This window comes from Sceloporus undulatus, chromosome 9, assembly GCF_019175285.1.
Source record: "Sceloporus undulatus isolate JIND9_A2432 ecotype Alabama chromosome 9, SceUnd_v1.1, whole genome shotgun sequence".
Lineage (NCBI taxonomy): Eukaryota > Metazoa > Chordata > Lepidosauria > Squamata > Phrynosomatidae > Sceloporus > Sceloporus undulatus.
The window spans coordinates 3,598,259-3,623,590 of NC_056530.1; the positions used below are offsets into that span (position 1 = coordinate 3,598,259).

The following is a 25,332-nucleotide window of genomic DNA, read 5'->3' on the forward strand; positions in this document are numbered from 1 at the left end:
CCAGGAAAATCTTCTCAAAAGTCGGGGGTCGTCTTATACGTCGGGTGTTGTCTTATAGGGCAACTTCCAAGCCGGACTGGAGAATCTGCAGTCACCACATATGTAACTGAAGGGCGGAGCAAGCTGCAGGCGTCTGGGAAGCCCGGGGTATGGAAAAAAGAGCTGTGTTTGCAATACCGCTCTGATAGTCTTGGAGACAGGGAGGGCTGGGCAGGCAGGGAGAGCTGACCAATCCAAGCAGGCTTTGTATACAATAAGTTTTCCTGCTAAGTATCTGCATGTCATAAGCATTTGAATTAAAATTACCAGATTGAAATCAAATCTGATTTTTTAAAAAAAATTATTTGGTGTGCTTTGGAAGAGTAGTAGTCTTATACGGCGAGTAGATCCCAAACTATATTTTAACTGGAAAAGTTGGGGGTCGTCTTATACGCCCAGTCATCTTATATGCCGGAAAATACGGTAGTTTATCCCTGTCCTGGAGCACAGGGGAATTTGTTTATACAGACCAGTGAAAGGTAATCTTTTGTGTGTATGTGAATTCATATGTACACATGCAGCTCAGCACACTCCAAGAACTACAGCAAAGAGGGATTCTAGTACAACCTCCAATACAATCGCCAGAATAATTTTCTCTCTTCCAAATCACATCATTCCCCTTATTCTCAAAGAAACAACATGGATACAACTGCAAATTGGCTAGAAGGGATTTATCACTTTTTAAAAGTTTACATAGTAAAAAGTATTTTTAAATCACATGTTCATTACAAAAAGTCTCCCAAGAAAAGAGAGAGACAAGACTGAAAAGATTATAAAAGCAATATTTAAAAGATTGGATTAAGAACTGCAACCATAGACAATAAGATGAACAGAGTGAATGAGGGTGCCAAAGTGAAGCGACATTACAGATACTAATGATGATGCTCCTCCTCTTCACCCGAGATGAATAGGCTGCAATCTGGCACTGAACAATGAATCTTGTACAAAAATATACAGTACATTGTACTGGCCCCAGTACTGAACAAGGGTAGGACATTACAGAATTTTCCCTGCTAAAACCGATTTTCTTGCATCCATCCTGGACACCATAATAGACAACTGCTAAGTCTATGGTGACAACCAGACTCTGGCACACGGTAGGTTTTCAATGTACAGTTGGCCCTATATCCATGGATTCAACCATCCATGACTTCATAGTACTCAAAAACACATATAAATTCCAATAAGCAAACTTTGATTTTGCCATTTTAGTTAAGGGACACTATTTTACTGTGCCATTGTATATAATAGGACTTCAACATCCACAGATTTTGATAGCCATGGGTGTGTGTGTGTGTCCTGGAACCCCAGTGGATACTGAGGGCCCACTGTACAACAAAGAGGATGCTTGTCTATATGCTTTATCTCAAGAAAGCCAGTGAAAACATGAATGGTCATTCATATAAGATTTCAGAGTGTTGGCCTTAACTCAGAATTCAGGCATGCAGGAAACCCCCAAATCTAACAGCCTTTCCCTATGGCTAGTATGCTGAGATACCTTTACAAGAAATCAACCTTCATCAACATGATACCCTCCAGCTGTGTTGAACTTAAATTCCCAGCAGCCACAGACAATGCATTCACTAGCTGTGCTTGCCATGGATTATAAGAGCTGTGGTTCAAACCATATGGAGGGGAGTGGACTTGGAAGATAATGTAGAACCTTCACCATCCAATCCTTTGTTTTAGCTTAGTCCCTGTGATACATCTGAAATAGTTAATCTTATCAATATAATTGTCATATGAAAATAAGGCACTTATAGAAGTTATTTACCATTCTAGATAGGAAAACAAAAATGTTAGTTTTTGAAATCAATTAAATGAATCAAGTTAAAAGCTGCAATTAAAGAAAATCAAATTCCTACCCATTTCCCACACCAAGACCAGTTCTTTTTTAATTGCTTAACAAAGAAATCAAAAGCAGCATGGCTTGAGTCTCTGAAGGCACAGGTACAGTAGCCCGTTAAAAGGGCACAGTTCCTTTTAGTCAGGCATATTGTTTGAGAGCAGGCACATTTTAAGAGTCCTGGCTTTTCCAAAAGGCTGTTTGAGATAGGTCAGTAGCTCTCTGGGACTCTGAAAAGTCCCTATCCTTGGATTTGGTCAGCTGTGTAGGAGAAGCAAGGGAAGGATTAAAAGTTCAATGACTATAATACTTTTGGCCCCTGTATTCTGTATCTGCAGGTAGTCTGCAGTTCAGAACTGTAGTCAAAAATGAAGAGAAAATACTGTAGCCCAAGACCACAGAAAAAAGAGGGGAGGGGCAAGCATAAAATATTCTGTGAAATGAAAAGAATACAGAATGAATTGACGCCATTTCTGCCATCTGCAAGCAGCTTTAATGAATTTTCTTAAGAATTCTGAAATTTGAAAAGAAAGGTGAAGTGTGAAGCAAGATTCCTCCACCTTTGTTTAACTCAGTGATTTCAAAACTTTGGTCCTCCAGATGTTTTTGACTCCAGGTCCCAGAATTCCTGATGTTTTGCCAACCTGGATAGGGCTTCTGGGAGTTGAAGTCCAAAACACCTGGAGGACCAAAGTTTGGGAAACATGAAAACTGAATCAGGGTTCCTGCTCTCTAGAATGCTGCTAGTGCTATACCAAAATTCAAGAACCCAAGAAAATTAGCTAACAAAACTCATAGGTTACCACCAAAAGATCAGAGCAGAGTCAGAAAACCCAAAGCAAAAAGAGTTTTCAGAAATCTTCCTTGGCAACCATTTCCCCTCTCCCCCATTTTGGATAATCAGTCACACTGACATTTCAGGACATTTGTTTCAGATTCAAATAAAATAAAATAAAATAAAATAAAAATCAAGGAATTTTTTTTCTCCATTTGACAAGAACTGCAAGCACAATGTAGGATGTGGCCTGTGTATTCCCCACTACTTGGCTAGTGAACTGTGAGTGGAGGTCAAAAGCATGTTGGCTTGCCCTATCTTTGAATGATGCAATCTGGAGACAATTGATTTTTACAGGGTATTCGTGTTAACTATGCAGATCATTCTCCAGGTCATTATATTTCTTCATATAAGGCAGAAGGAGACCTGCTAAGAAGATGGAACTATTATTAACTATTTCTGAAGTCCTGGGTAGAGTTCTTCTCCTGGGCCTCTATTCCCCCTAGCATGGAACTACACAGAGAATTGCTTACTACTGAGTCAAGCCATTGGTCTGTCTAGCTTAGTACTGTCTACACTGACTGCAGTGGCTTTTAGGAAGGCATCTTTTCCAACCCTATGTGAATATACACGGGGCTGAGTGTGGCAACTTCTTCATGCAGAGAAGAAGCTATAACACAGACAGCTAATGTTCTATCTACTGCTGAAGGAATACAGACAGTTAGCACCTCTATCAAAATGCTTAGAAAGCTAAGTACACATTGGAAACCTCATGTTCATATTCTACACTGTTTATGGATTGTCACTGCCTCCATTTCTGTACATTCCATTGCCAACTCAGATTGAAACTGCCACCCAGTGTGCCATCATTTACAAGAATATGGGAGTGGGGAACACATTAGCTAAAAAAAATCCCAAGTGTGGCATGATGGTGACGGCATGTTTGTGGGTAAACAGGCCAATATAAATGACTGAACACTAGGATTTGTATGGTGTAGTGTCTAAGTTATGCATTCCAAACCACAGTAGAAATGGCACCTTCAAGGACAAATGTTATATGGTGGGATACAGACCAGCAAAATGTAGCATGGTGGCGGCAGTAGGGTTAGGAAGCGCGCACCATTCAGACGCTCCCTAACCCTAGTACGTACTAGAATCATAGAGTTGGAAGAGACCGCAAGGGCCATCCAGTCCAACCCCCTGCCATGCAGGAAATCCAAATCAAAGCATCCCCAACAGATGGCCATCCAGCCTCTACTAGGGTAAGCCTAGTACGTACTGGCAGCAGCAAAATGGCGGTGCCCTGTCTACATGGGTGCCACCATTTTGACGCGATGGACGCTTAGTGTCCGCATGTCCTGGCATCATAAGGACATCACAAGTGCACCATTGGTGCACTACGACGTCTTTATGGCGCTGCAAGAAGGGCCCGCTTTTTGCAGGTCCTTTTTGCTGCGCGAAGGAGCCACACGATTTGTCCACTGCGGCTCCCTCACACAGCAAAGCAAGACGCCGAGAGATCGGCCTTTTTGGGTGGTCTGTATACTGCCCATGTGAAAGACAGCAGCTAGTTTCTCCTGGTCCTTTAAAATATGTTCTTTAGAACTAAATGAATTGGACAACCTAGAAGCATTATTATAAGCATCTTGTCTTCTAAGATCTAGAGTGATTTTTAAAGTGTGTAAATCACCAACAAGAGTGAATTGCCCTTTCTTTAAGATACTGAAAAAATATATTCAAAGCTGTTCAGTGCTGCAAACAAAAGCACCAGAATTCCAACAAGGAATGTCTGAAGGAACTTTCCCAGTGGAGTTTATAGATGAATTCTCCCCCACTTGGACATTAAATTAAGTCTGAAGCACATCCTTGTCTGCTTTTGAGACTTTGGTTCAAGAATGTGAAATGTGTGGTCCTTTACCTTTTGAACTCTTAACTCTGCATATTCTCCAGTATTAACTATGATGGATGGGGCCAATGGGAGTGACAATCAAAAAGCATTCAGGGGGCCACACACTTTCCCATCCCTGCTTTGGTCCCTTGGCTAAATATAACACTGAGCTCTAGGCTTTGCTCCAACACCCAAAGTTCTAAAAGAACCAGACTAATCATCATCATAAGAGCTGGAAAGAGAAGACAGACAGAAAGAAGATTACATCTCCACCAGCCAATATTATCTTTCCCTGGTGTTAAAGTCTTACAATGAAAAATGTAGTGAGAAAGAAGGGAAGGTAAAGATAGGCAATTTCAGATTGGTAAAAAGGTAGGAGGGTATCCTAGTGGCACCTAAAATCAGCACCTTCCTTATGAGAGTGCCCAGCATCATTCAGTAAACAGGATCCCTCATATTAGTTTAAAGGCTTGCCCTTTGACAGCTTAAATATCAACTTGCAAGGAAATCCTTGCAAGATAGAGGTATGCACACCTAATGCTGCTGTGCTGATCTTAAAAGTAAAATTTAGTGAATATTTCCATTTATAACAGTTGTCCTCCATGAACCACTCCTACAAACTGATGTTACAAATCCGTAGATTTTATGTAATAACAGAGAAGGCTAGCTACTCAACGGTTAAAGTAGAAGTGGGGAAATGCAGCCCAGAGGTGGCATGCTGGCCCCAAGCCTTAAGACTCAAAAATCTCAAAAGTCCCCAATCCACTTTTTAAGAGGAAAATCTTTGAACTTTGGCTTACTTTCTGGTTTAAGAAAGCCCCCCCCCCCACCCCCGCACCAAGAAACGGTGAAACTGTCCCCGCCATATTACCTGCTGGTCATAGGGGAAGGGGGGATTTGCAGCTTGTTTTTGTGGGGAAAAAAGAATGGGCAGAATAGTGTGCCTTCCAAAGTCTAGTGAGGGGTGTACCCCTTAACCTTGGTTTACTGCCCATTCCCAGGCCAAACCAAGTTAGTATGGTTGACTATACAATGTACATTGCAGATGACCAAGCTCATCCATAAGCAGGCACTCTGTGATTCCTCAAAGCCACATGTGATATCTAGAGGGGTAGGGTTCTTGATCCAATAGCTATGATTTGCCACTGTCACCCTTTTCCAAAAAATATCCCTCCTGGACTAAGAATATGGACTCCATTGCTTATAATTTCCTATCTGAGGTGCTGCAAATTCTTCCCAGTTTAAGAAATACCACATCCATTAATAAGAACAGTTGAGCCCAAAAAAATTGGCAAAATATTTTTGTTTTCTCACACATTTCTCCCATTTTGTCTATTTTTTGGAGGGAAAGTAGGTGTGCAGTTCCACAATATTTCTTGTTAAAAGCTCTGTATATGGTACAACTCTTAAACATTTGTTTTAAGTTTTGAAGTTAGCATTCAAGAAGACTGTAAAAGGGATAGAGTGGGAATCAAAATCTGAGCCCATTTCCTGGGTAAGAAGGCAAGTCACTATTTCATAGCATCATTTACTGTTATGCATTTCCAATGCCCAACATACAGCTACATAGAAAGAGCATTGCCTTTAGGTTTATTGCCCTTTAACATGTTTGTCATCTTAACAAACACTTTTTGAATGCAAAAAGTGTCCTGCATTGTTAAGTCTTTTTAAAAAGTATATTCCTAACCCAAAATAAATCTATAAATAGACTCTGCCCGTTCCTTGGACCCTGAGATTCTGGAGATATGGGGGAAATTTTCATTTTCCTCCTTGCTGGGCAGGAGGCATAATACCAATAAAATAAAGATTATTTGGAAGCTTGATACTTGAATCTTTGGTTATTGGTCAAGAGATAAAAAGTGAAGAGTTTTTGCAATCTGGGAAGTTATGTGCATTTCTCTCTCTGTTGCAAGAAAGCCTGAACGATGGGTTGAAATTTAATCAGACCAATCATCCTCATCAAACTCTGAAGAATCATCCTCTGAATCGCTGTATTCTACTGCAATGCGGCGTGAAAGGATGGTTGCAACATCGTTGCCCACAACATCTCGTTTCTCTTGTTCGCGCTGCTCCTCTACTTTGCGAAGCTGGAATCCTGGCAGGAAAGGAAGGAAGGTTATTGATTGCCATTTCCAAGCAACAGGTTACTTTTAGTGTCTTTCATAAGGGCCAAAGGAAGGGCTACTCTAAGTAAGTAAAACCACAACTTAAATAAGGATTGAATTATTGATATAAGCACCCATTGTTAATAGAATGGGCTTGGGGACAGGATCTTCAATAGGACCAAATGAAATATCCCATGATAAGTAACTTTCAGTCTATGGACTACTGCTTTATGTTAGCCAGCCATTATTTTGATATTCAGTTTTATGACTTTCAATTGATCCTTAATAATTTATTCAATTATTTCTCGTTTGAATCAGCCTGAACTAAACTTCCTATTGGAGCTTTCTGATGACAAATAACCAAAAAGCAGTCAGGAAGTGTGGATGTTAACACCGTTTTCTGAAATGCCACTTGGTTAGGATGTGTGGTGTATAGACCCAGTTGAAATAAAACTGAAAGGGGATACTCTTAACTCTAAAGGCATTCCCAGTACGTTTTTATGGGCAAAATACAAAAAGTAATATTCAGTTTCAGGCAGTAAGACTTGGATTTACAAAACAAAAAAGGACTTACCCTGACGAATGGCAGAAAGCAAGTCACTTCTAGCCTCACTAACAGCAGGCAAGGAGGATTTGGGCTTGGAAGGCACTGAATCCGATTGTGGAAGAGGAGCTTCTGAACCATCCATGCTACCAAAAGATGAAGGAGGAGGACCAGGAGGGGGGGGGGGGGGAGGAGGAGGAGGTGCATTGCCTGGCTGCTGGGATAACTGGGGTGTAGGTACAATGGCATACTCTACTACTGGAGGTGGCGGTGGTGGAGGGGCTGCAAAATCTGGGTGTGGTGGGAATGAGGGTGGAGATGGTGGAGGTGGGATGCCTGCAGTCGGAAAGCCAGTAAGTGGAGGCGGGGGAGGAACACCTGTCATAGGTGGTGGTGGTGGTGGGGCAGGAGGTGGGGCAAAGCCTGGTCTGGCCCCCTGTGGTGAGCCCACAGGTGGAGCTGGTGGAGGGTGGCTTGGGCTAACTAGGCTGGACTTTTTCAGCCCTCCAGAACTGCTTTGATTGTGTGCTGGATAGCTGTTGAAACAAAGATTGAGAGGAAAGGAGAAGAATTGAAATGTTCAATTAGTTAGAGCATAGACAAAGAAATCTGCTATGCTGAAAGGACAGCAGTCCATCTCAGCTTTTTCTGACATTCTTCCCTGCACAAGAGCCTACTCAATTGGTTCTAATCTATTAGTCCAGGGGCAGGCAACCTTTTTGAGCCGGGGGCCGGGTTGCTGTCCCTCAGACAACTGGGGGGGCCGAAGCCAAAAAATAAATAAGTAAATAATGTTTTAAAAATTTAAATAAATAAATAAACCGGGACAAATGTAGTACAAAATTTTCACATGGTGGACACTTTTTTAAAAAATGTGGAGGACACATGAAAAAAATTGCTGATTTTTTTTAAAAAATGTTAATATAAATGCATGTTTCTGAGGCTTCTATAGACAATTGCCCCTGCGCGCGAAAGGCCAAAGGCCCCGGCGGCAATCGGCGGCAAGACCGGGCTGGGGCCGGTCCCAAGGCCTCGCTGGGCCACATCTGGCCCGTGGGCTGCAGGTTGCCTACCCCTATATTAGTCAGTCAGTCAACCCTTATTAGGCATAGAAAAACAACATGCATTTACAATAAAAATTTACAATAAAATTTGCAATAATCTATTAGATCACCCTTGCCTAAAAAATCTTGGGCTTTGGGAGTATTGAACTACAGCTCACTCTCTGGACCTCTCCCAAGCATCAGTCTCAGCATGGAAAAGGGGAAACAAACCTCAGCGTGCGTGCGCGCGCGCGCACACACACACACACACACTCTTCCCCTTACCAAAAGCATCTCCAAGGCACATGGCTTGCGAAAAGGAGGACAGACCCCACTGTCTCTCTGCTTGTCACCCCCAGGACTCCCAAGGCTCATAGCTTGCAGAAATAGAGGACAGGGCTTTCTCTCTCTCTTCTTCTCACCCCCAGAACTCCCAAGGCTCATAGCTTTCAGAAATAGAGGACAGGGCTTTCTCTCTCTCTCCTTCTCACCCCCAAGGCTCATAGCTTTCAGAAATAGAGGACAGGGTTTTTTCTCTCTCTCCTTCTCACCCCCAAGACTCATAGCTTTCAGAAATAGAGGACAGGGTTTTTTCTCTCTCTCCTTCTCACCCCCAAGGCTCATAGCTTTCAGAAATAGAGGACAGGCTTTCTCTCTCTCTCCTTTCTAACCCCCAAAGCTCATAGCTTCACGAAATAGAGGACAGGGCTTCTCTCTCTCTCCTTCTCACCCCAAGCCATAGCTTTCAAAATAGAGGACAGGCTTTCTCTCTCTCTCCTCTCACCCCAAGGCTCATAGCTTTCAGAATAGAGGACAGGGCTTTTCTCTCTCTCTCCTTCTCACCCCCAATGGGGGCTCATAGCTTTCAGAAATAGAGGACAGGGCTTTCTCTCTCTCTCTCCTTCTCACCCCCAAGACTCATAGCTTTCAGAAATAGAGGACAGGGCTTTCTCTCTCTCTCCTTCTCACCCCCAGAACTCCCAAGACTCATGGCTTTCAGAAATAGAGGACAGGGCTTTCTCTCTCTCTCTTTCTCACTCCCAGAACTCCCAAGACTCACGGCTTTCAGAAATAGAGGACAGGGCTTTCTCTCTCTCTCTTTCTCATCCCCAAGACTCATGGCTTTCAGAAATAGAGGACAGGGCTTTCTCTCTCTCTCTCCTTTTCACCCCCAGGACTTCCAGGCAAAATGGTGTACAAGCCTGGGCATACTTTCTTTGTGCTCCTTCTCTCAGCAGCAGCTTGTTAAGTCTGGCTCTGCAGGAAGGCTGAGAGCCTGGGAAACGGACACACACACACACACAGAGGGGGAGAGGAGGAGAGGCAAGCCAGCGCCCGGGCTTCAAACAGGGAGCCGTTACAAGGCTAAAGAGGAAGGTGGGCACTTCTTCTTTCACAAAATCTATTAGCATTAACTCACTGACCCTTCCACAAGTCTACCCAGGATTTTGGAGTTCATTTTGGGGCATTAATTTTTCGACTTATAGTTGAGTATATACGGTAAATGAATCCATGTATTTTCCCAGGTCTTACTATCAAGTGAAAGGGAAAATTCTGCTTCCCATCCTGCCTTATGAAGCATTGGATTCCCAAATGTTTCTTCTAGCAGACAATGATATATGCATGCTATTTGGCCTTTAGAATAAACAGCTGGAGAGACGCACATGTTCTTTAAAAAAGTAAGTGGGCGAGGATATTCCTGTATCTGAAGCAGTTTCTTTAAGAATAATTGTATCTGTATTATTTGATACCAGTTCTGATGACCAGGGCCCAGAGTACCAATTAGTTGCTCCATTGTGACAGTTGTCCCATTGTGGAACAGGTCCCTAACTGTATATATGCCATAAACCTGGAAAGGAAACTACCTTAAGATAAGGTGACTATAAGAAACACCTCCAGAATTACTCTGAAAATGGAAGGTGAAATATTAGAAGTTGCTTTTGCAAATAACAAAAAATTCATGATCATAGAAACATCCAATTTTATTTAAATAGTTTCTAGTCCTCACAGAAATAACATGTACATAGGCTTATATCTCGTGTTTTCAAACAGCAGTAGTTACTCCCTATGTAGTAGATGTCCCGCTATTTGTAGATGAATTTCAGCTATTTCCCACAAGCTTGCTTTACAATGGCTTCAAACAAGACAGACTTGTTCCACACAATAACATAACACATTTTACCCTACATTGGGGAAATATACTGTCTTCATGTAGGATAAATGTGCTGTGTGAAACAGTGTAAAGATGATCTGGCAATAATACATTTTCTCATGTTTTTGCATGATGAAGGCAACATATTTATTGTATAATGCTTTATGGATTTCTTTAAAACAGTCTCCTGCAAAAACACTTGGACACTTCATGAATGAAGCTGATGAACAGGCTCACTTTGGCCCTGCCTCAGCAATTGTTCTAGAAAATGACTAAGTACATTTTTTTCCCTTTGCCAACTGTGACTTCAACAGTACTTACGTAAACTCCATTGGTGGTGGTGGAAGACTGTCATCTGTGAATGCAGGAGGGGATGGTGAAACTGAATCTGGCTGAGGAGGAGGGGGATAGTAGTTGGCATCAACACTTTCATTGGAGCCAATGCTACCATTCTGATAGACCATGTTAGATGGGTACCTAAAAATCAACAAAACCCCAACTATTATGACAGATACCATACTAGCCAACATTCTTCCTTTTAACTTCTTAGAATGAAGTGAAGAATATTTTGAGTGTATTTGTCAGGAAAAAGAAGATATGGGGACATCAAAAACAACAATATTATGGTACTGATACTATAAGCATCCTATTTGACATTTTGGACTGAACTTCTTTTGACAAAGGTTGTTTTTATTGTACAAAGAAGGAGCTTTTGTAACCTGTGTGCATGCCTCTTTCCCTGGAGTAACAGGAGTTGGTTTTCCTTCTGAGCCCATTTATATGACTTATTAAATGTCGTCTCTAAATATTTCTGGTGATGTAAGATTGGTTCAGTCCTCTGCTATTCGTATGTCTATTTGTATATACAATATAGCCTAACACCAGAAGCATTCTTCTGGGTAACAGGGCAGGGGAAATTAAATCAGGTTTATCTCCAGCTTTTCCCCATTCTATAATTCTAATATATCACGTACTGCAATCACTATTTATTTATTTTTATTTATTTCCAAGATTTATATCCCACATTTCTCCACAATGGGATTCAAGTCTATACCAGTCTTCCTCAACCTGATACCTTCTAGATATGTGAATGATGGTTGGGGTAATGGAAGTTGCAATACAACAACAACAACAATAATAACAATTCCGACAGATCCTGGACTGGGAAAAACTGCCACCATTCCCAGTACTACAGTACGAGGAAGAACCCTGACAGGATAGTGACAGTAGATGATATATGTCTGAATGCTCCCCAACATGTCAGGAACCCCATGGCAGTTAAAAGTGAACATGTTGGGAGATAGTCCTAGTTCCTGGTGTGTTAGTTCCCCTGCTGCAACACCTGGGAAGCTTATCAACATGTGATGCTCCAGTGGCAATCTGAAATGATATAGTGCAGGAAGTGGCAGTGTGACAGAAGATATACTGTCAACATAGCTTAAGAGTTTGCCTGATCTTCTGTTAGCAATTGGATGGATTTTGTCAGCTGAATTCTTGAAAAAAAAAACCAGAGATTTCTTTTGTGCAAAGCAAGTTCTTTGACAGGTACCTGGTCTCATGCCTTCAGATTATCTGTATTTTAACACCCCTTACGCTAAATTGAGAAGACAGTACCTTTTCTTCAACAGCTTTGGGAAATATATTTTTTTACAGGTGTGGTTTACCGGGAATTGTTTCCATAACATCATAACAGCAATCTTACGGGATCACACCAGTAATCCACCCAGTCAAGCTCTACAGTGGCCAATAACATGCATTTTGGAAGCTCATGAATAGGACATAAAGGCAATCTGCCCATCCTCTTTTTGTGCCTGAGCAACAGTTACTGAATACCATGTAACTGCTGAAACCTAGAGGTTATTTATAGACCATTATAACAAGTCACTGAAACATTTTTTCTGACACCTTGGAAAAGTTGCTTTTAGATTACAACTTGGGGAAATTCCACCCTGCCAGTGCAGCGGCACCAGGGGTTGGGAAGGGGATTCTAGGAGTTGTAGTTTACAAAGTGACATTACCAAGCTATGATTTTTCCTGTAGCAGCAAATTCTGTATGTTAATTCCATGTGGCGTAACATGTATGTCCTCAATCTCTATGCATCAGTGTCTCTGTATAACTCTGAGCTTTTATTATTAGGTGAAGAAGAAAACATTGAGTATATCAAGTAATTCAAGAATAAGCAGTGGTGGTTCCTCTACTTAGGATGATTTCCCCCATCCCCACACACCTATAAGAGAAAAAATATTTAAAAGGGGAGGGGGAGCTTTGTGGAAGAGCAATCATGGGTCCACTTCCATTCAGACTGCAATATAAGCAAATTACAATCATTTAGAGCTGCAGTTCTTAAATGTAGCCAGCACTATGTCTGTACTAATACAACTCTGATCTACCAACAGAAAGAGGAGGAGCAATCATGTCAATCCCTATAGAATCAGTGCTGGCTCAAAACACTATCACACAAGTTCAGCAACTGATAGGACAAGACTGTTGGGCTGCATAGCATGCAATCAGATGAGTTTCCCATTGTACACCTAATATATATCACATGTCTCCTTTGCTCTCCATTTATACATTTCCTTCTTTTTTCGGAATTATGTACATACAATCTTGTGGAGCAGACTACTGGGAGCAAAATGTGTCAGAAATCCTCTAGAAAGCTATGTGATTTACAGAGCCAGAAATGCCATGCTCCCAAGCCTTTGGATGTCTAATCTGAACTACTATACACACACACACACACACACACACACACACACAGAGCTCATACATTTTTTCCAGAACACACTTTTCACTGTCAAATGGTAATCTAAAACCCCTCTAGGACGAGCATATCAAGGTGAGACCGGAAGAATTACAGGGCAATACAAATCACTTTCAGAGCAGCCAGAGCAGCCATGTCCAGAACTGGGATTTCTCTTACCCTCCTGGTTTTTCTCTTGGCTCAACAAACTCTTGTCCCATTTTCATTTTTTCCCATTCTTCCTTTCGGCTTTTGATTTTTCGAGGATTCACATTTCCTCTGTTTGGGTTATCTTTCTTTTCTTTCTATAAAATAAATATGTATTTTAAAGATCAAGCCAATATGATTTTGAATAAAAACCAAGTTAGATTTGTAAAAACATACTATTTTATTTCATTGACAGTAGCAAAGATGTCCCATCTATTCTCTGAGATCAAACAGGATCTTTTAAAAACTTATTTCCTCTCTGCTGGAGAACATTATTTATAATGTAAGAGAAAAGACAAGCAAAAGGCACAGAAATTACTGTAAAAGCTTCTATTTTATTTTCATCATTCTATTATCTGTGAAGTCTATTTTAAATAAATTCAAAAACTCAGAACTCTTCCTAATCCTTGTTTGAAATGGAAGGGCTAACTGGCTAGTTCAAGTCTTAGCTAGGAAAGTGAATGCCTGAACAACTGAATTCTCCAGGACAGTGCCCATTTCCCACATTGGACAGCTTGGAAAATAATGCTGTAGGAGGTGCTTTGGTGGGTGGATTTACACATTACTGAAGCAATTTCCTATCACTGGGTTTGACACTATCATGGCTGCATAAACTTGCAGCTTGAATGAAGAAAAACTGTATACCAGTGTCACAGAGTAGCTTTCTTCCAGTCACAGCATCCAGCTGTGGGAAGGAGCAAGTACATCTCTCTCCTACAACATGGTCCAGGGTACCATTTCTCAGGTTTCGGAAGTGGTGTGTATTTTACTTATTCCAGGGGTTTTCCTTCAAAGGGCATTTTACAAAGAAAGAGTGCTGTCATCATAGAATCCCTCTTTTCAAAAACAGAGCAGGGAGTCAGAGTGCATGTTTGCACATTCACATGAACATATACTGCCTGACAACTGTGAATGCCACTTTCTCCCATGCCACTGGGGAACATCCCCAACACGATCTGTGGCCCATAAGACAGGAGAAACAAGCATGATGTGCTTTCTGCTCAGCCAGCACAAGAAGCCATTCCCTCTTCATAGCCACAGTTTCTGAAACTGAAGGAAAGCTGAGTCCATTTGTCCTTAAAGAAATAATGTGAAGGGGAAAGAGGCCTGGCACAGAAAGCACAATATCTGGCACGTTATATTGGAGACTGACTAGTTTCAGCACTTTCCTGTCATCTTGAAAGCGATCACACGCCATAAAAACTGAAAAGAGAGACAGGGTTAGGAGACAGGGGATACATTATAAAAGGTAGGGTAGTATGATTTTACAGTTTACAGCCCAATTCTTTGTATATTTATTCAAAAGTAAGCTCCGCTGTATTCAACAGGACTTACTCTCAGGTAACTGTACACAGACTTACATCCTTAGCACTAAAACAATACACTGATAAGATTTTGTGATGAGGCTCTAAATATCGCCATGTAACAGAAGAAATAGCCAAACACCCCAAGGGGTAGGTCTGATGGAACTTTTTCTCCTTAAACTGAAATCATAAGAACTAATCCAGTTGTGTAACAGAAATGTCTATGTTCACCTCTAAAAGAAGCTTGCTTCAATTTTGATAGCTGCCACCTATTATGGTTTTCCTCCCATGCCTTGTTTAAGTGCTAAAAAAACTCAGTAAGAAAAAGATGCCCTTAGCCTCACCCTATGCTTCCGCTTCTCTTTCATTATATCCTTTGTATCCTGCAGCATCTTCTCCTTCCAAAGATCAAAGAAATATGATGGATTTGTATAGAATTTAAGTGCTTCTTTGCCATCATCCCTAGGAAAAAGGATACATATATATATACAATGAGACACACACAAACATCTGGCACAAGGAGGAGAAATGTTTACCTAGAGACCTAATACAATATGGCCCAGATAACAAGGTACAATGAAAATATTCCATATTGCTAGTCCGTAATGTCTAGTGCAAGAGGAAAAGGATCAAATGTTTCCACCTTATCCTACGCTAGGGTAGGCACCTACTGTGTCCTCATGATGTAGCAGGAAATATTTTTGCCACAGTGCATATAGCAACTACTTTGTAGCACGACCACATCTGAACAAAGACAGCTGTTTCAGCTATCTGTAATTATGTTTTACCAGTTCAAAGACAGTTACTTGTGTGGTCCAAGGAAATATGTGTATTCTGAGATTTATCCTCTCCTGAACCATACCTGATATCTTACAGGAGGAAAAGTGCAGCTAAATGGCCAGTACAGCATAAACTACTACTTTTTTCTTTGTCCTAAACCACTTGCCAAGTACCCTATGAGCCTAAGCTCTACTATTGTGAGATAAAAGTCTGTTCTCATCTCATCTTGCACTTTTACAAACCTGTATCATGGTGCCTTTCCCACCTTCCCCCATAATCTTTTCTCCCTACTACAAAGGCCAAAATATTTCAGCTTGTCTTTGTACGGAAAGCATTCCAACTCCCTGATTGTATGAGGTTGTCTTATCGGCTAGCTGACCACTCAGCAGCATGACCTTAAGAACTAAATGGGCAACCTTCCTGCTTAGTTACCAATACAAGGTATGTTACCTGTAGGAAGAAAGGTTGTTCAGAGGTGGTGGCATATTACAAACGCTGTATGTTTCAAGAACAGGCACAGGTAGAGAGTCTCTGTCAAAGAGTTTTTGGTCCTGAATTGTAGAACTTTTGAAGGCTTTCCTGGTGTTGATACCTTGCAGGGACACTTAAAGGGACAGAAAGGAAAAAGGAAACTGAGATGTCAGCTCAGACCAAAAGCTTGCGTTTGCCCTGTTAATATCTTTAATGCACTCAGCAGTTACAACGCAAATCCTTTTGCCATATTTATAAATAAACTTTTCAAGACAAAAGTCTTTTCTCAAAATAATCTGATGCTGTATTTCAACCCTGTTTACTAGAAAGATAATCAAATAGCAACAGCAAGCAATAACAAGTACATTTCTATACCACTTATCAGTGCACTTAAGGTAGTACTTCTCAAATAGTGGGGCGGGCCCCCAGGGGGGGCGCGAGGCTCAGGATACAGTGTTATGCAGAGGTGTACTTATAACAATTGTATAGACAAATGATACTATTTACAGTCGCGCGGGGGGCACGAAATGTTTTCTTCTTCCTAGGGGGGGCATGACAGAAAATAATTGAGAAGCACTGACTTAAGGCCTCCTTAAGTGGTTTATATCTGTAAGCTAATTGCCCCCAACAAGCTGGGTATTCATTTTAGCGACCTCAGAAGGGTGCAAGGCTGAGTCGACCCTGAGCCCTGGCGGGGACTGAATTCTCAATCATGTGGTTTGTGAGTGACTGGCTGCAGTATAGGCATTTAACCACTGTGCTACCGGGGCTCTTGCCCAAATGCCCATTAGCCTGTGTATGTGTATGCTGGCTTAAGAACCAGACTGCTTTGAAATTTTATCTTGTAGCTACAGCAGAATGCTGTTCAAAAAAACAGAACATAAAGATGGGACAGAACCTGCTTAAGAAACTGTTTGGAAATTTTTTTGGCTAGCAATATATGTCAGTCAAAGTATTTTTTCAGGAAAATATTGAACAAAATCACCATCACGTTTTATCAATTGATCAAATAATAATCTAATATTTAAAACATTAACCATGACAGAAACTTATGACTGTGACAAATATGACTGACTGTCTTTAAAACATCTCAGGAACCCAATCAAGTCCAAAGTCTTATAAAATCTTCAGTACACAGTAATCATAACAGGTACTGATAATTACAACTCTTGGGCATCAGTAACATGTCATTCTGAAAACAGCTGGTGTTTTTGTCTTCCTCAGCTTTGTGCTCATCTTCCTTCTTGACAATCCTGGCCAATAACCACCATGTCCAATGGCTGGGAATTAGGGGATTGTAATACAAAACATCTGAGGGAATCAAGTGGGGAAAGGTGGCTGAATGAGAAGAGGGGACAGAAACCCCTTGAAGGAACCTACAAGTAATGAGTTCATGCTCCTGAATTAGGTAGTGAGCAAAGGGTTGCCACTTTTGTCATTACCTCTAGATGACTATTAGATTGTCAGGAAATGACATTGGTGTGGCCACTAGGGGGAGCTGTTGTGCAGATAATTTACAGTTCCAGTGGCAGCTAATGTGTCAGCATTCAAACAGGGCATCATCGGAATGTTGATCTGTCAACTGTCAGTTCTCAACTGTCACTGAGGGAGAAGAGAGACAGTTGGTGCCTCAGAGAGTAGGCTGTGTCTGTTAATGAGAGGCAGTGAGATGGTTGTGTGTTAATGTGACTGCCTCAGAGGTTGTGTTATTGTTGGTTGGTGTAAATAGTGTGCATTAGAGACAGATGTCCAATACACTGTGTATATCTATGTTGTAAATACTGCAAAGGAAGATTAAAGCCCTCGTTTAGAGTGAAGACTTGTAAGAGTCGTTATTAGTTGAAGACATCTTCACAGATTCCTTCTTCTTGGCGTCCTGTCGACATGGTTGAACTCTGCAGGTGGTCGTGGTGGACACTGTGCGTCATTTCCATAGGTCCCAACAAAGGTTATGGGAGCAGCACACGAGCCGCAACATAGATAACCCTTCCTTACATTATGCATTTATACAGTAAGGAAGCACATATACAAAGATATCCTTGACGAAGTGTAACATCCAACACATGGTTGTCAAATAATGGGTGGCCTACTGACAGGTGTCCCAACCCAATTTTTAAGTTCATTCCAAAACAATAAGCCCTTATTAGCTGCTGTGGTGGCCCTTCAGCACAGCTGGCCCAAACATACACAGTTTTGCTCCATTACCTTCTTCTTCTTTGGGATCCAACTGAGTGACTTTGACCTGAAGGCGGTCGACTCTCTCGACTAGAGAGCTCACTCGAAATGCAAAAGTGTTCGCCTGAGTAAAAAGCTCTCCAAATATGTCCTCTGCAAATTTACCTGAAAAGGAAGAAAAGGTAACAGAGCATTACACTCCTGAAAATTTCCCCCTCCCCACATCATTAACAACCTCGCATGATCTTTTTGTTGATTATATTTTGCAGTGTATTAAAAGAAGTAATTAGCAGAGGTGTTTTATTTAAATTTTATATACATAACTATCTCTATCAAGTATAAAACTGCTATACAAGGAATTGAGAGGAAGTAGAATTTGATATACTTTTAGTTAAACATGTAAAAAAAAACCCTTAAGAATAAGAAACTTATCAGAAATTAAGCAGCGACCAAACTCTACTCTCTATTCTTTCATGCCTATCCCAATGTCCTATCTGTTGGTTTCCTATACAGGGCTCCCCCGGGTTACGAAATTAATTCGTTCCGCGGCGCCATTCGTAACCCGAAAAGCATTCGCAAAAGCATGCCAAAACTCAACTGTTCCAATGTTCATATTATATGACATATACTGTATTCTCTATTTCCCAGTTATAACTTATTTATGTTGAAGTAATTTTGATTGTTTGCACATTGACATTTGGCGTTGCATGTTGTAGTTCAAACTTTATCTCACTTTGAATGACAGTTGCCTCAGGAGAAATATGTGCATGTATATTCTCCCTAGAAAACTCTAGGCCCCAAGCACAACTCTATGGTCAAATGATATTTACAGGAACTCTGCTGTTAAATGTTGTTAAGTCTGGCTTCAACCTATGGTGACCCTTGAATCAGAGACCTCCAAGATACCTTGTTATTAACAGCCCTGGAAAATCAGAACTGTTGCTTCTTTGATTGAGTTAATCCACCTGCAATGTGGCCTTCGTCTTTTCCCGCTGCCTTCCACTTCCAAACTTACAGAAATTTCCTTCCTTCCTATGTATCTACTGTCCAGATCGTGGGGGATTTGCTAGGGCCAATCATAGGAAGTATTAAGCAATTTGAAGCAGCCTAGTGAATTTCTGGCTCTCCTGGCCTGAGCCCAGATTAGTTCTTCTCTAGAATAGAGTGAATGTACTTATACAGTTGAAATAGGACTATGATATGAATTAGCTTAATGTCTATATGGCATTGACAAGGTTTCTGTTTCTTACTGATCAAAAGGAAAAAAAACCATAATCGAATAGAATAAAATATAAAAAAGCAAACTTGCAGGACTCTCAGGCCGGGGATTTGATTCATCAAAAACAGCGAAGGCAGGCATTTCTCACAAATGTAGAATATGCAACAGTCATTTTAGAACTAAAATGTCTAAATGGCTCATATGCTTGTATGTTTTGTATGAAGGACTGCAATATCAGTGTGAGGAGGGGTATGTGCCACAAATCTGTACCAGGACCAAATAAAATAAAATAAAACGTAAGACTTTCCATGAAAACACCTAATACCAAAGGCAATATCAGGGCATTTCTTTTGTGCAGTACAGTCTCTTTATGGTTCAAGTCACCATATTGCTGCATCTTTAATGAGAGGATTCTGAAAAACTAGTATGATCACACAGGATATTGAAAACATAACTTATGACTGATAATAAGCTCTATATACTAGAGAGTCTCAAGTCCAGATCTTCTATATGAAGGTCATTCAAGAAGCCTGCCATGTCCTAATTCCATTTGTGCATTTGCTGCAGCTGCTTTGGGCACTCTCCAAAAACACTCACTTACACTTACTACAACAAGGCAAGGCAATGGCAGAAGGAAGAAATCATTGTTCGCTAACGTTGTGACCAGGAAGATCTTTTCATGCTATCCATGGAAGACAGATGGGGGAGAAATAGGAACAGAAGAGAGAGAAAGAAGCCCAAGAGCTCCTGAGGCAGAGCTCAAAAGTCTGCTATAGTACTCACTCAGGCTGCCCAGCTGTCGAATGACATTTGCCAGAGTGATGTTGGTCACACATTCCAGCTCACTGCGAACATTGGGCAATGTCTGACGGCACAGGTGCCTTGGCTCAATGTTTCTTGTTACTAATGGCATGGTGGACCAGCTTCAAGCGGTGTTCTGAAAGAGAAAAAAAAATCCCCAAACAGAAAAAGAATTAGTCAGCCACAGATACAAACACCAGAGGCACACTATTCATCTTATGCTCAGAAATCAGTTTTATCTAAGCCATCAAATTCCTATCGTCCAACCCCCAAACCTGTCAACACACCAAACACTTTCAAAATATAGTACAAATCATAGAATCATAGAGTTGGAAGAGATCACAAAGGCCATCTATCTCCCCCACCATGCAGGAACTCACAATCAAAGCACCCCGAACAGATGGCCACCCAGCCTCTGTTTAAAAACCTCCAAAGCCAAAGGAGGAGACTCCACCACACTCCAAGAGAGTGTGTTCCAGCTGAACAGCTCTTACTATCAGGAAGTTCCTCCTAATGTTGAGATGGAATCTCTTTGCCTGTAGTCTGCATCCATTGTTCCAGGTCCTATTCTCTAGAGCAGCAGAAAACAAGATTCCTCCACCCTCAACATGACATCCCTTCAAAAATTTAAACAGGACTATCATATCACCTCTTAACTGCCTCTTCTCCAGGCTAAACATACCCAACTCCTTTTTGAATTGTGGTGCCCAGAACTGGACACAGTATTCCAAGTGAGGCCTGACCAAAGCAGAATAGAGTGGTGCTATTACTTCCCTTGATCCAGACACTATACTTCTATTGATAGCTTCTTTTCTTTTTCCAGATCCAACAATAAAAGCATACTATTCTAAGACTTATTGAGAGAAGCCAAAGCTGCATCCGCACTGCAGAAATAATGCAGTTTGACATTATTTTAACTGCTATGGCTGAATTCTATGGAATTCTGGGAATTGTAGTTTTGTGAGATATTTAGCCTTCACTGTTTGAGAGCTCTGGTGCCACAAGAAACAACAATTCCCAGAATTCCATCACATTGAGCCATGGCAGTTAAAGCAATGTCAAACTGCATTGTTTCTGCAGTGCAGATGCAGCCATAAACATACAAATTACTATTTATAATGTAAAAGTAGTCTTCACTTTCCTTCACCACCACGACCCCCCCCCCCAGCCAAAAAGGATTATTTCTTTCTGAGAACTTAAAAGCACTGGTGAAGAAGAGAGACATGTTTTTATGAGAGATCCAAATAGTAAAAATAAAGAACACTGCAATTTGTTGATTAATTTCTTGGGAGGAAGTGGGAGGAGCCCTCTCCTAGGTCAGACAGTGAACTGCTCTGTTGGAGGAGACAGCTGTCTTATGACAAACACTCTGATCTGCTGTGGATGGGATAGAAAAAAATAAATAAAAGCAGCAAGCTGACAGCTTGGGGAACATGGCTTCCTGTCAGCAACTGCAACAACCAAGAATCATGGAGGGTTTTTTTTTTTTTTAAGTCAGCTGTTTGTGCTTGACTTAGAACCACCCTTTTATAGTCTCTGTGGCAGCTGGCAGCTTATCTCTGAGGTCCAGGAGTCATTCCTGGATGCTTTTCTATCAGGGTATTAAGGGACTCAAGCTGATATTAGCTTTTGCTAATTACCTCCCAAGCCAAAAATCTGAATTTCCAAATGTGACCTGGCACTGCAGAGGAGTTCAAGATCTGGAGGGCACAGAACAGCATCCAAGGTTTTATGTGTAACATAATGTTACAAAAACCTCAAGAAATTAATAGCCCGAGCCATGAGAAGTCAGAAAATCTTGACAGGAATACATTCACCTCTTAATAGAACTTGTTGTGCCTGGGTACTGCAGAGGTCCCACCATTTGCTATATCAATAATCACAGCAACCAGTAAAGATAAAACTAAGTGGTATTTTAACAAATAATTTGTTGTATTTCTCAGTGTTCAAACTGGTCTTTCACTCATCCTAATGCCAATTCTGCAATGTATTTTTTTTTTAAACAGGTGGAAAACAGATGAAAAAATTTGCTCTTTCTTAAGCCTGGTTCTACAATGAATTGTACCTCAGAGCAGCTTTTTTGGGTATGGTTTTTCCTTCACAGATCTGTCTCTATGCAGAAAGGATTTCACATTTGTAACATCTCTAAAATAATACTCATTTGGCTGTCATGGCCACTTAGCTATTACAAATTTCCATTCTTGGTGAAAAGCAGAACTACACAACATGCTGAGAATAGCAACCTTGTAGTGAGTTGTCCTCTGTAATGTACAGGATCACATGCCCAATGTTAGAAAGTTATCACCCTGTAAGTGTTTCCACATATATGCTTCACATACTGGCTGCCAGGCGAAAGGCAGAAGGAAATGGACACTGCATGGTTCAGAGTAATATAAATATTAGAACAGTTTTCAAAGAAGCAGCCATGTTAGTCTCTTGTAGCATAAAGAGGAGAAAGAGGGAATGAAAAAAGATAATGTGGCAGCCCCTTTAAAACGGTCTTTTATTTTCGCATGAGCTTTCATGGATATAAACCCATTTCTTTGGAGGCAGCACTTGATAATGTATCAGAACAAGTGGGTTTATATCCATAAAGCTCACGTGAAAACAAAACTCAGTTAATCTTAAAGGTGCTGCTGCATTTCTTTGACCCTCATTTTTATAAATATTAAGAGAGGTGGGCATTGCATTTGCGGCAACAGCTTTGCACAGTGCTTAACAAGCGGGATCCACATTTGATTTTAATTATTTTCCCCTTCCATCACATCAAGAGTGGAAACTGCAGTCCTTCAGCTGCAGTTGGGCTGCAAGTCCAATTAGCCTTACCCAGCATAGCCAATAGTCAGGAATGCTGAGAATTGCAACTACCATCTGGTAGACTGTACAACTTCCACTCCTGCATCATATCTAAAGTTACATCTACAGCTCATATCTTTGGGAACTAAAGACCCAGAATTTCAACAACACTGGACACATGCAAACTAGCTGAGCTTCACTAAGTTGTTGCTAGACATACTTTGAAGCTACCAAAGAATTCGTTGGAAGTGAATGGTGGGATAGCAATCAAATAATCAATTATAAACAAACAGCAAAATGAAATATGCACTAAACCTCAGGCATTCAAGAGTTACTAGACAATAAAAACAAACACTTTGTAGTATTCCTCTACTTTTATTTTAGTTCAGTAACAAGAATCAATTAAAAGTATGCACATCTGTAGGCAGGACCCAGATAGGTTCTAATACTGAATTTATGAGATCATTTGAGTTGACATTTCACATAGGTAAGACCGTGTTGCACATCCAACACAGTAAAGAACCAAAACACATAGCGCTAAATTATGAAGAAAAGCAACAATAGCTAATAGCTGACAAGACACGCCACAGTGACTACCTGAAGTCCTATGGAGTGGCAAAGAACTCGTTCTATGCTGTACGCATTGCGCCTGCACAGTCTCGTCCAACCCTCTTTTAGAACCAACAAAAGCCTGCTGTGATGCATTTGACTTTTTTGCAGATAAAATATCTCAGATAAGGACTGATCTGGACGCAGGCATTATAACAGAAACAACCAGAGAGGTAACTTCCATCAGGCCTAACTGTGAATGTACTCACTTCGCTCTCTTTAATTTTATTGTATTTTATTTATTTATTGTATTGTATTTTATTATCTTTATTTTTACTGTTGTAACCCGCCTGGATTCCTTGTGATTGGGCGGGCTATAAATAAATTATTATTATTATTATTATTATTATATCCAGTGACTCCGCAGACTATGTTAAACTGGATCAATTTGAGTTTCTAAATACCAATGAAGTGGACTTGGAAGTGTAAGGAGGACGACTTGCCCTCTCGACCCTTGCCCATCATGGCCGACCATCCAAGGAGGTGATGCGATAAAAACATTGCTTCAACTCATAATAAATGCATTTTTCAGGGAGGGGAAATTTCCTGAAAAACTTAAACAAGTGGTTAAGCCGCTTTTGGAAAAAACCCTCCTTTGACCCCCCCTGATTCGAAATAACTATAGACCGGTCTCCCTCTTACCATTCTTGGAAAAGGTGATCGAGAGGGCAGTTGCCACCCAACTCCAAGCTGTCTTGGATGAAGCAGATTATCTAGACCCATTTCAAACTGGCTTTAGGGCAGAATACGGAGTTGAGACAGCCATGGTTGCCTTAGTTGAGGATCTCCATCTGGGCATCGACAGGGGAAGTGTGACCCTGTTGGTGCTCTTGGACATCTCAGCGGCCTTCGATACCATTGACCACAGTATCCTTCTGGAATGCCTGAGAGAGTTAGGTATCGGGGGCATTGCACTCCAGTGGCTCTGCTCCTACCTCTCAGGCAGATTCCAGATGGTGATGCTGGGGGACAGCTGCTCCTCAAAAAGAGAGCTGACATCTGGCGTCCCTCAGGGCGCCATTCTGCCCTCCATGATGTTTAACATTTACATGAAGCCGCTGGGAGAGATCATCTGAACTTCAGGACCATCTTCCTACCATAAACATACTCATGGGGAAAAATATGGGCTATGATACAAAAAAATCCAGTATCTTTTCCAGTTTGGTGCTAGTAGCATATGCAAGAAAACCCCCCAAAACAAAACAAAAAACCCAAAACAAACGGCAAATATATAGTCCATTTACCATCACAAGAGGCAGAGTGGGAGTATCCTAAAATCAGCCTAAGATTATGTTCTCTTTATATAAATACATAAACAAGAATGATAAAAATGCAAAGGAGGGGAAAGGGAAATGTTAAAAAAAGAAAAAGAGAAGAGATGCAGATAATACAAGGAAGCAGAAGTGCTAACATACGTACACAGTGAAGTAAGAGAGAGGAGAAAAGATAATAATTTCCCCACCTGCCACACAGAGATAGCACTAACTCAGCTTTGCTCCATGGAAAACGAGGAGGGAGATTTCTTTGTTCTTGCTTTCAGACTTACATTTTTTACTGTACAGTTTCCTACTAACATATCTGCCAGTATGGCATTAACAAGGAAAGGCAACAACAGAACTCTTGGTTAACTGCATACAGGCATCCTCCCATAAAATGACCTGTAGTCACAGAATACACGATGGAAGGACTTTGCCAGTGGCATGCATCTTAACTCCTGAGCCAACGACTGGCTTTCTGCACTATAACAAGAGGCCACACCTCAAGTTATATGTTGATGTAATAATCCCCAGTGACAGCTATTTTAAGCTTCAGAAAGCAGAAATGGCCAAGCTATTGT

The 25,332-nt window shown here is 41.0% G+C and overlaps 1 protein-coding gene across 7 annotated transcripts in view; it reads right to left on the reverse strand.

The window, feature by feature from the left end:
* Positions 1-3,934: 3,934 nt before the first annotated feature.
* Positions 3,935-25,332, reverse strand: part of WASF2 (WASP family member 2) — a 43,347-nt gene continuing 21,949 nt past the window's right edge. For all 7 annotated transcript variants that reach the window (XM_042439389.1, XM_042439393.1, XM_042439395.1 and 4 more), the window contains 8 exons: positions 20,073-20,226; positions 18,101-18,235; positions 15,875-16,028; positions 14,989-15,106; positions 13,314-13,438; positions 10,714-10,869; positions 7,228-7,733; positions 3,935-6,643 (listed from right to left, as the gene is read on the reverse strand). In XM_042439389.1, coding sequence (XP_042295323.1) covers positions 6,486-6,643; positions 7,228-7,733; positions 10,714-10,869; positions 13,314-13,438; positions 14,989-15,106; positions 15,875-16,028; positions 18,101-18,235; positions 20,073-20,202 — 1,482 coding nt within the window. In that variant the 5' untranslated portion in view covers positions 20,203-20,226 and the 3' untranslated portion in view covers positions 3,935-6,485. The remainder of the gene's footprint in view (positions 6,644-7,227; positions 7,734-10,713; positions 10,870-13,313; positions 13,439-14,988; positions 15,107-15,874; positions 16,029-18,100; positions 18,236-20,072; positions 20,227-25,332) is intronic.